This window comes from Archocentrus centrarchus, chromosome 1 (assembly GCF_007364275.1).
Source record: "Archocentrus centrarchus isolate MPI-CPG fArcCen1 chromosome 1, fArcCen1, whole genome shotgun sequence".
NCBI lineage: Eukaryota > Metazoa > Chordata > Actinopteri > Cichliformes > Cichlidae > Archocentrus > Archocentrus centrarchus.
The window spans coordinates 36828269-36840322 of record NC_044346.1 but is presented as its reverse complement, the minus strand read 5'-3'; the positions used below and the strand labels follow the sequence as shown (position 1 = coordinate 36840322).

Here is a 12054-nt window from a genome sequence, read left to right as displayed (position 1 = left end):
CCACACAAGTACAGTTTTAAACCTTTTTCTTAATAACTTTTAAAAAGCAGCAGAAAAAACAGACTATTAATTTAAAATGAAGAAAAATGTGAAATAAACGTATTTGACAGTTTTCATCAATTATGCCTCCATCGTCCAAAAAGCAGAACACCTTTAATAATACGCTGCAGTTTGCTTTAAACACAGCAGGTTTTAAATCAAACCGTGCAGGTGTGACTGGAGACTTTCAGCTTTAACTTCAACAGTATCTCAATAACTTCACATTTTTAACACAGTCCCACATTTGCAGAGGCTCAAAGGTAATTGGACAATTGACTGAAAAGCAGTTTCACGGCCAGGTGAGGCTCGTTACCTCATTATTCCAGAAGATCAAAGATCCGGAGTCGATTCCAAGATTTGAATTTGGCAGGTTTTTATTGGAACTCAATATAAGGTCCAAAGAGCCGAAGAGCTGCGAAAGAGGCTGCCGTCAGGCTGGATAAACAACCCAAAGCTATCGGATACACAGAGTTACGACCCACAAACAAGCAGCAGCTGAAGGAGGTCACGCAGTATTCGAAGTCCAACCCAAAAACAACCCTTAGATTTTAAAATGTTTGTCCGATTACTTTTGCCCCTTGAGTATAAAATTGGCTGTAATCCATAAACAGCTGATGAACACTTTGTTTAAACTTTTTGAATAAAAGATGAAAGTCTGACTTAAAATCATCAGGAAAAAAACATTTATAAGAAACCACAGTATGCAATATAGATTTATAGATTTATTTTTTTACTACATACTGTGTTTATACGACTCACAATGACAGTAATATATGAACCGCTCAAATGGTAATATATATGTTTTTATTTGTAAACAATGAGGGTTAATATGCTCTTAATCTACTGTCAGCACTGAATGAGGTAAGGCACCGGCTGCTACAAGCTGCTTTACAGACACCACAGAGTTTAAATCAGGAGGAAAACAGTGCAAACACGTTCCATCGTACTAGTTTTACATGTCCATGTAAAATATTCAAAAAGCTCTTTGATGCACTCGGCTGAAAGAGTTTAGAATGAATGGGGGCCTGTTGTATTTTAATTTTAGCAGGATGATCATATTTGTGACAGAAGGGGGTCGAGATGATCTCCTTTTTGTGGCCTTCAGTGAAATACGGTGCTGTAAAACATCACTGCAGCCAAATGATGCGCCGGGAACATTAAAGCATGTAAACCTGCTTAAGCAGACTCACAAAATAAAATGATGAGCCTGTAAATGAGGCTAACGGGAGCCGCCTTCAATCTGCTGCTTGGACAGAGATGTGTGAAGCTTCCAGTCCGGGAAAGGTCTGATGGTAGACGGATGTTTCAGCCGCACACGCTGGAAAATAAAAACTCTTTGTAATGTGCACACCTTTGTGTGTGCGCTGCATCCAAACTGCTGATCCTGTGTTTTTAAAATGCTGTGTTAGTGCTTTGGTTTCTGTTTCTCAGTGAAGTTTGTATGCGTGCAGCTGGGAATGTAAAGCCTGCGATGTTCCCATGGTTATTGGATCTTGTCGTCACTCCGAGCTGCTGTTGGCCCGTTCTGGGCACTGAGCATGTGGTTGTGATGCAGAAACAGGATCGCATCCAAACTTTCTGGAGAAATACTGGATCTCTTTGTGTAGGTGGCTCCTGCTCCGTCCTCCAGGAAATCCTGTGCAGCGTTTCCCACGACTGCGGGGGCAGCCAGGTATGCCCGTGCCACTGTGGCCAGCAGAGGAAACTGCACCGCCTTCGTCCTCCACCACTGCAGGGGCTCCACGCCCAGCGAGGCACCCTTGTCGGCCCTGAAGACGGACATCTCCATATCAACGGACTCCTCCACAGAGCTCTGTCTGCTCCTGGGGGCGGAGCAGAACAGGTCTCCCAGCAGGAACTCCATTCCCGAAAGCCCGCCCTGAGAGCCCGGGTCTGCCGGCTCGCTGTCTTCGGTCTCCTCTGCGTCGCTCTCTTCGTCTTCATCATCAATCTCTCTGAAGTTGATGGGGCGGGACTCTTTGAGGCGTTTGCTCCTCCGCAGGAAGTCAGTCTCTGACTCTGACGAGCCGGGGGAGGAGCTTCTTTTCCTCTCGCCTTGCTTCTTACCTTGACTCCTCCTCGTGTCCTCCTTCACAATCCTCACAGCCTCTTTCTTCAGCCAATCAAAAGTGTCCATCTGCTCCTAGAAAATAATCAGGGAAAAGGTTTGTTTTCCTGTGACACATGAAAATATGACTCAAGGTTAGCACAGCTACCTTAAAGGTTCAGAAATACAGAATAAAACAAAAACCTGAACCTCTCTATCCTATCAGGAACTTTATATCATAATGCTTTAACTTTCCAGCTCACCTTCTCCTCCATGAAGCCCAGCCCGTGGAACTGAGGGTCGAGGGAGCACGCCACACTCAGGACCCTGTTCACAGCAGGGCTGTCATAACAGCGCGCCAGGTTCCGCCTCATCATCCTCTTTACCTCCTTCAAGATGGACGACGAATCGCACGGCCGGGACACGAGGTGGCGTGAGAGCAAGCCGGTGAGGATGGGTTTGACGAGAGACAGGCGGGGGAACGCCTCCTTGGCGAGAGTCCGGCACGCCACATCCAGAGGTTTGAGGACTGAACAGAGCTCCTCCAGAACCTTCCATTCAGAACGCCAAGATGCTACACCTGTGGAGGATGTGCTGGAGGTGGAGTTGGCGTGGCCGCTGCTGCTTGAACTGGACTCTGAAGCAATATCTTCTCTGGACGAGCCCTCACCTTTAATTTCTTTAATCATAACGCAAAGAACGCTTTTATGTTTGATGAGCATGCTCAGTAAAGGGTAAAGGTTATTCCAGGTCGGCTGGCTGTGCGCCCACGAGAAAAGTCTGGCCTGCTCCTGCTTTGAAAGACCCTTCAGGAGGGCCTGGGCATGATGCTGGTATGAGCCTTTATTCTGAGCAGGTGGCAGGAACAGGGTGGAGAGGAAACTCTGGAAGTGGTTGAGAGTTTTGGAGATGATGGAGTATGACATCACTTCCTCCACACATTCCTGCACAGCGCTGAAGAAACACGGGACAGATGGGAGTCCTTCATTAGCGTGAGCATGCTCCGGCTCCTCGGGCGACACCGAGTCGTCCCTCTCTAGAAATGTCGTCGAGTTAGGGTGGGGGGCGCCTCCCGCAGCCTCCACCCCCTTCTTGCTCTTTATTGGTCGCATTATAGTCTTGTTCCTCGCCTCTCCTCCCACCAAGACTAGATAAGGCTGGGAGATTCCCCACTCGTGCGCCATCACCTTCACCTGGGCCTCCACCGCTCGAAGGCTGTGCTCGTCAAACGTACTCTCCGTCATCCGCTGGGTAGCCAGGGCCACGTTCTGAAAACTGAAGCTACTGTCTATGTAGTGCGCCCAGAGCGTGAGGTACCGCTCGGCGTTTCCCTGCCAGCCGTGGAGCCAAACCTCTACGCTTAACGTCACAAAGTGAGGAACTTCCTTCTGACTGCCGGAAGCTCGCCCACGTCTCCTGTGCTCAAACTCAATGGGAGCAGTGTAGTCAACAACCTCCTCGCTCTCTCCGCTCTCAGTGTTCCTCCTGAGCAGCTGAGCCAGGCTCGCTTTGCCTCGGGCGTGGTGCTCTCTCAGGAGGCTCTCCAGCTCACAAGACAACGGCAGCATCTTGTAGGTGGGCAGGAGCGCGTGAATCAGCTTCCTGAAGCCTTCGCCTTCCACGAGAGATGGCGGCTGGAGGTCCACGATGAGAAAGTTGGCGATCGCGTCGGTCACTTGAGTGGACAGCACCAAGGGGAGAGTGCTGACGAGACCGCTGGAAACTGTGAGTGGCTGAGAGCGTTGTTGACCTGCTTTTGTGAAAAAGAGCAACTTTTAAACAGGAAAATGATAGTTTAACAACACAGTTTAATTCGGTTGGGTTCTATAATAAATAACTAATTAGCTAAAACTGTATATTTGACAAAAAGCAGCAGTTTTCTGACTCAGGGATTCTGCACAATAAATAAGTTGAGGAAAATGATCATTTCTAAACACTGCATGGTCACCAGAGGATGAATCCCACTGATTTAGGTGGTAGCTGCCTCTCTTGAAGAGAATAACTTTGGGTTGGATTGTGATAAAAGTTCCCCCAGAGATCCTGCATCACTTACATTTGACTCTAGACAATCTTCCTTTTAACCTGCTAACACTGTGCAATGCAAAAAGGAAGCAGGAAGTTACCTATTGTGAGGCTCCGGTCCTTGTTCCCGTCTCTCGGCCTGATGTGGTGTTTGCTGGTCAGGTGGTTTTGGAGATCCGTCGCTCCTCCGGCGCAGCTCACATGCTCCATGCACAGCTTGCACACAGCGGCGCTTCGGTCCAGAGGCCGACCGGTCGGGTCCGGCTCGAGCCCGAAGAAGTACCACGGGCTGTTCTGCGTGGCGTTGGGGTTGCTCAGCAGCTTCTCAGTTCCAGGCAGGAAATCGTACTTTTCCACTGGATGAGGAGACGGGAAGGAGATGACAGAGGTGGAGACGAAGGCAGAGCCGGTGATCAAGCTGGCTGGGTCGCTGACAGTATCCGGGTTCGACACTGTCGTCACGTCGCTGATGACAGGCATGGGGCTCTGTGATTGGCTGTGGTCTGACCAAAAGGAAGTGCTGCTTGGCTCTGGAAGGGTGACCAACTGAATATCCTGTAGCAGGCGCAGAGCTGTCTCCTTGTCTCCAACTTCACATTTCACGTTGTCACCTGTCCATCGCCCACAAAGACAAAGGTATTAGGCACCTATAGGGAGCGACCTTTACAGTCACAAATCTGATGAATCCATCACAAACTGGGACAGAGCTCACCCATCCCCAGACCCAGAAGGGTGGCATAATCCTTGCCGATCCACACCCTGAGCTCTGCTCCCTCAGAGATGGGCTGGGAAACCCTGTAGTAGATACGGCGGTAAAACTGGAAAACGTCCAGGTTGTGCTCGTCTTCACTGCTGGTGTATCTGACATACCTGAAACACACAGCAAACCCGTGCAGTTTGTAACCGTGTCTAACCGACAGAAGGTAAAAATAAGCAACAGGGGCCGATAACAACTGCCCACCTCATCCAGTTAGATCGGTTTTCATCAGAAGAGTCCACGTAGATGAACGCAGCATCGTCTCTGATCTGAGAAGAGAAGCCATCTTTGTGTCAGCATTATTTACGGCCAATAATGAAACGACTCAGAGATCATGAAGCAGAAACAAATCAAAGTTTTGACAACAATCAGCAACTTTTTAAGCATTAAAAAATTCTGTACATGCAGTTTTTAATGGCCCTGTGACCACCGCAGTCACTGCTGTGGGGTTTCTTCACATTCATTTGGATAGAAGAATCAAAACAGCTTCCCAAAGTACCGAGACTTGCTTCTAGTAGGACTTTTCATTCATTTCACTAATTCGCACCTCCTCATCTTCTCTGAAATTAATCTCAGTGCATCGTGCTAAAGGATGTCTCACTTCGTAAAATGTATTTTGAGGGCAGGAGGACAGATGAGGCTGCAGGACGAGTTACAATCCAGGATGCAAACTTTGTGTTTTAACTTTACTGTATAAGAGAAGCACAGCACACAGGAGGAGCCACCATTTCTGGTTTTGATTTAAAAAGGTTGTCATGCTGCGCCCTGCTGTGAATTTAATTAAAAGTGGCCCTAAATATAAAAAAAATGTAACATCGTTACATCTGAGATCATTAACCTCATTTTGTTAAATGCCTGCAGCCTCGACTCCTCTCTTCTCCTGCATCTTCCTCTCCTCCTCCAATGAGAAATGAGGTAGGTCCTGTCAGCAAAAACAGCAGCCTGGGTTGCACTGCCAAGATGGCCGCTAAGTGGTGAGACTTGTTTCTAGAAGCACTTTTGTAGAAGTAATTCTGGATTTAAAAAACATGCTGCATCTGTTTCCAGTAGATATTTCTCTTTGGTGTGATGAGCTGATTTACAAAACTCCAGCGTAACGCAACATCCATCCAGCCAGTCAAAGGGGGCAGCATGCTAAGCCAAGATGCCCAGAGCTCCATCTCTCCAGCTGCTTCCTCCAGCTCTTCTGGAGGGACTCCGAGGCGTTTCCAGGCCAGTCGGGAGATGTATGCTCTCCAGCCTGTCCTGGGTCTCCATCTTCACAGTAGGACGTGCCCAAAACACCTCACCTAGGAAGTGTTTTGGGCACGTCCTGCTGTCCCGACCAGATGCATGAACCATCCCGACTTGCTCCTTTGAATGTGGAGAAACAGCTGCTCTACTCTGAGCCCCTCCCGAGTGATCGAGCTCTTCACCCTCTCTCTAATGGAGCGCTCCGCCACCCTTCGGAGGGAGCCGCTTGTATCTGCGATCCCATTCTTTAGGTCACTTATGGCTATAAATGAGGACAGGAACAAAGACTGACTAACAAACTGACACTCTCAGCTCTCTCTTCACTTGTCAGCAAGACCCTGCGATACTTAAACTCCTCCATTTGGGGCAGAACCCCCCCCCCCCAGAATTTTCTTTTGGTGTAATTTACAGGTCGCCATCCTCAGTGAAGAGCTGAGCCTCTGCTAGCACCTATGCATATGGCCTTTTAAATCAACACAAGTTATGATTTATAACAAACAGATGAAACATCAGCAAACCATCTACCTCAACCCGCGTGAACCAAAATGAACATTTATTTGCTTTCATTTATCTACTCACAGCCCAGGCATATTTGAGGTTGGCTGGCATCTGGCCCTTGCACACTTCTCCGACAAAGGGTCCAAACATGACACCCTGCTGAAGGTGGCACTTGGCGTACACCTTCATCTCCCCCATCTGCTCCTCGCCTGAAGATCCGGGAGCAGGTAGACCCGACCCGAGGTCCCCACACAGACACAGGCAGGAAGGCAGAGAGAGCACCGCCCGGGAGGGGCCGCCGTGGAGCCACGGCTCTCCGGGTGGCAGCACCGCATCCGGGACATAGTTCTGGTTGGAAGGAGGCTGGAGGAAGGGAACGTCCTCAAAAAATTCTTCATGGTTGAGATCCAAACCTGGAAATGATGAAATAACAGAGTTATAACTGAAAATTCAGGGCAGAGCATGTTTCCTGTTTCTTCAGAAGCTGCTGTATTCAGATGAGAGGAATAATACAGGAAAAACATTTTTTACATTGTTATATATAGCTGTTTACCTGCAGGGTCATCTCACGAAAACTGAGTACCTCCCACCTGATTTTCTTTGAACAATAACTTTAATCTATGTAATGACTTTGGCATGTTTAATTTTCAATGTATGAAGACAAAAATGTGCCTAGCTTCATCAATAATGCAAAAGTGGGTAGAAACACTAGGACACCAGTTAAACCGCGGCTTTCCTACATCTTCTCAGGCTCTCACCAGTCAGGAAGAAAACCGGTCACCATTAAATCAGGATGTGATTTAATTACCAATAATTTATCCGATCAGGTCTGGAAGGGAGCGATGGCATTTCGTTTCCCTCCTGTTGATGAGTTGAATTAATTTTGTTCTTTTTATCCTGGACTGGATGAGCTTCAGTCACTTTGCATTAACAGCTTTTTGTTTTGTGAGCCTGTGAAGGCACTAAAAAAGAAATCCTGTCAGCGGCGGGTCGGTCATAACAGAAGCTTTAAGTTCGACATTATTGGTGGTATTTAAACATTCATATCATCCACTGCAGCTGCACTGCAAAGAGTACGTGCTCGCATTAACTTCAAGAAGCGGTCTTCACTTGTCAGACCTGCCGGGGCAGCTGAATCGCTCTGTGGTAAAAATCACACTCTGCTGCTCACGGCTGCTGAGGGACGGCATCAGGTGACTTAATAAAGCAGTATTTCAGTGACTCCTCCAGCTGTGAAGCCTCAAATCTCAGTCTACCTGTGCATGCTGAGAGTGCCGGGTCAGACAGATGGAGGAAGGTGTGACTGCAGCGACTGTTTCTGGCTTGCATGACTGATGTTCACACGTGCAGGCCGGCACTGAGCCCCAATAACTACCTCCTGTGAAGAGAGTCTCACCATAATCTCTGAGCTGATTAACTCTGAGACAGAAAGCTCAGAGTTTCCAGTTGCACAGCAGCTGATCACAGTTCAGTCAACTCTGTATGTTCACCTGGAGTTACGAAGGAAACTCATCATCAATCAATTCACCATGGAAACAAGTCAATAAAGAACAGAGCCTGGCTTGATCCCGGGAGGAGACAGGAATCCCTCTGGTGTAAAAATCTGGTGAGCTGCCTGCTGTGGCGACTGCTTTGTGAATAAGCAGAAAGCAGCTTTTGGTCCTGAGCAATAGTTCTCGACAACTGGACTGAAAAAAAAAAAATCAGTGGCAGCAGGTCTTATGGAGCGAGGAATCCAAATTAGAAAATTGAATTAGAACAAAATGTATACAGCAGGAGGTCAGCGAGCGTCTGCAGCCATCTGTAAAACACGGTGGAGGCTCTGTCATGGTCTGAGGCTGCATTTCAGCCGGTGCTGTTCAAAATTGATGGAATTATAAACACAGACGAGTACCATCAGATTTTGATCAACCATGCAACACCATCTGGAAAGTTTCTGATTGGCAACGGCTTCATTTTCCAGCATGACCATGAACCCAAACACACTGCCGCTGCAGTAAAGGCAAACGCACAATGGAACGCCAACAGTCACCGACTGGCCTCCCCAGAGCCCGGACCTCATCATTACTGAGGCAGCGTGGGATCATCGTGGCAGAGAACAGAACAAAAGGCAGCAAAAATCCAAAGAAGAGCTTTGAATGTCCTTCAAGAAGCCTGGAGAAAGTTTCCTGAAGACTACTTAAAGAAATTCTAAGAAAAAAGCTGCCTCAGAGTTCAGGCTGTGCTGAGGAATAAAGGCAGTCGTACCAAATATTGACTTCCAAGTTCATTAGTAATTTTCATTCATTCATTTGTAATTTTTGCAGCACTTCCTGGTTTTTTTTAAAAAAAAAAGAAGAAAAACAGCCTGCAGTGTGATTTACTGCAGTCAGCATAAAAACACACATTACATGACATGAATATAACCTCCTCCCACTTTAACTCTCAATGTTTCCGGTTTATCTGTTGGGTAACAACAGGTAAACCGTGAACAGGTGTAACACTAAACACACCTGGGCTGCAGGTTTACAGTAAATAAGCTCAGGGACTGTTTTCTGTCATGCTTAACTAGGTATGTTACCAAAAAGAAAAAAATCTAAGTCCCCAAATGGCTTAAAAATTAACAGCACTGGATGGAGCCTTTAAATACAAACAAAATGACAAAATCTGTGTTAAAATTGGTTTACAAATAAGGAAGTTCTGACATTTTAAGTGAAAAAAAAGCAATTATCTCCTGTTGTTTTAAGGCTTAATTGAAGAAAAGTTTGTGACCTTTAAAAAAAACTTTCTTTGAATATAAATGTCCATAATGTCCATATTTCCCAATAGAATCAAATGAAATTTAGACTGTAATTAGTTTTTAGTAAGGACATGTCAGTATAATTTTTAAACCAAATATTTAGTGATTAATCATAAAATTAATTAATAAGTCAGGTAATCTTTAAGGCGAAATAAAAAAAAAAATCTAATTTTCCATTAATATCCTGAAAAGATGCTATTAATTTAATTAATTATTTAATCAATGTTATTAAAATTTTATACGTTTATCGGCTATAAGTCAACTCAAAGAAATCAATTACCAAAAGAAATTTTAGAAGAGTTGCTTATATTACAAGTTGTATGATTATAGTTAGTAGGTGACGAATAATCAGTACTTTTCAATATGGATTATTTAAATGACAAATACTCAAATAATACTCACACTTTAATTTCAAAGAGCGCACATCTGATGTCTTGTATATTCCAGTGTCGAGACCAAGATGATTTTTAACAGAACTGGATTGTGTTCATCGCAAAACATAACAAACTTTTCAAATTCTTTTTCATCACTCAGCTTCTTAAACTTCCCGTATGAATTTACTGCAACTTTAATGCCTGAATTTATGGTCGGTATGAAAGACTGTCCCTGTGTGTTTGAATAATGGAACCGCAATCGTCTCTCAGTCTCGGTTCTGCTGTTATCACACGTCAGAAATAAATGGACATGTCCCTTTTTCACATCAACCACAGCTTGGGGAAGAGCAGAGAAATTCTCAATCAGATGCCTTTTTTTAATTCCAGGCTTTGCATCAGGGAGGTTCAGCTTGCATCTATTTTTTGGATGCATAATTTCCAGATCTAAAAGGGAAAAAAACAAACAAACACAAAGCAGCAATCTCATAAAATATAATCTGCATCAACTGACCATAAAAAATAAAAGCCTGCTCCTCTAGAAACGCCATCTAACCTAAAGCAAAACAAAGTTTCAACATCAACCATGTGGCATTTATTTTGTAAACACACCACATCAGCCAATCAAATAATGGTATTCAATTCACGTGACCTCACCGGTCTAGGAAGAAGAAGAGTCAACACAAAAATATCAAAAAATAAATTAAAAAAATAACACATCATCGAGCATATAATGCATTAAAATTTATAAATGAAATTATAATTGTCAATTTAAGATGTTTTTACAGCATGATGATACAATATATAGAAGATTTCATGAATACGTGTTGGTTTAATCGGGCAGATATTATGTGCATTGTCATTGATTTTTCCGGCGGCCATGATGAACCCGCCGATCACACCTACTAAATTCTGACGCTCCAAAAACCACTTTCGCATCTACAGATTTTAATGAAACTTCATCACCAGAAAGAAAAAAGGCCGGATTAAATTCCTGCGTACCTCTGAATCAATCCTATGAGTCTGTCGATCGACCAAGCGGACTGAAATCTTGAACCGAACAAAAAAACCCGAAAACGAGGCAGAATTGGAGGAATTCCTCTACGTAATACCAGGAAATTCAAAGGAAATAAGCCCTCGCAAGCCAATCAAAAGCCCCAATTTCAGAGAGACCTCTGTGCCGTAGTTGAACGCTGTGTGCAGGTGGATTGGAAAAATCAACATAACGCATAATCGGGGGTCGTAACATACCTAGCTTAACACGTGGCACTGAAATGCAACTTTAAAAGAGCCGCAGGTGAGGCTCACCTGCGGCTCCGTCTGCACCGTTTTAATTGGATGAAGCATGCTGGTTTCAGTGCTGTGAGAAAATAACACTTTACTGCGCCACAATCCACCGTATTTTCAATTAAAGAACGAGTCTAGGAAGAAAACAAGTCACCTTGGGCGTCAAACAAAGATCCGGAGGTCGTGGAAGAAGTGGTCTCAAAGAAATCAGCTCGGTGTCGCCGTCTCAGGTGGCTTCTTAAATTTGTGGTGTTTCCACCTTTTGCCAGCACTATTTTTCGGCACAGGCGACAAACCGCCTCGCCGGAGTTCAAAGGTCGTCCCTTTTCGTCCGCCTTTAAGCCGAAATACATCCACACGACGGACTTGCTTCTGGGTTTACTAACAAGATCCATGATCGTGCAGCACCGCTTCTCTGCAGCCCCGCAGCCGCTGCCAGATCTGGGACGGATAGACAGGAAGCGCCGGGGAAAAACTGCACCCACTGTTTACACGCAGTGCTATTATCCCGCACACGTCCACGGGAATGACGGCAGGAACTTCATTTCTAAGTGGAACATCACGGGATGCAAATTCATGTCTGTAAAGTGCATGACTGCCGGACCGTGCAGGACACGTTTATTTAGAAATTCCTGCAAAATAAAAAATCTCAGTTCTCCGGTTTGTTTTCAAAGCTGCAGCAATTCAAAGATTTTCCACAAGTTTTTTCACGCACAGTGGAGGCAGCAGCCGCGCCGTCTACCTGCTCTATTTCTATGCTTCTTACGTCTTTATGCATGGACCGACGACAACACACCGCGACGATCGAGGTTGCCAGATCCTGTTCTGAACACGCTTGCAAAAACCACTGTGTGCGCGTTGTTTCACAAACCTCAGAAAAAGTATAGAAAAAAACTTAAGTATATATATATATATATATATATATATATATATATATATATATATATATATATATATATATATAATTATATTTATTTATATATTTATATAATCTCAGAACACGTCATTAAATGGACAGTAA

The 12054-nt window shown here is 45.0% G+C and overlaps 1 protein-coding gene across 1 annotated transcript; it reads right to left on the bottom strand.

Annotated features, from left to right (window-relative positions):
- Positions 1-786: 786 nt before the first annotated feature.
- LOC115778399 (uncharacterized) lies at positions 787-11428 on the bottom strand. Its single transcript, XM_030726505.1, has 7 exons — positions 11188-11428; positions 6678-7009; positions 5070-5134; positions 4821-4978; positions 4210-4719; positions 2350-3836; positions 787-2182 (listed from the first exon to the last, which is right to left on the bottom strand). The coding sequence occupies exons 1-7, from the start codon at positions 11426-11428 to the stop codon at positions 1523-1525; spliced, it is 3453 nt and encodes a 1150-aa protein (XP_030582365.1). The 3' UTR covers positions 787-1522.
- Between the last annotated feature and the right edge of the window lie 626 nt (positions 11429-12054).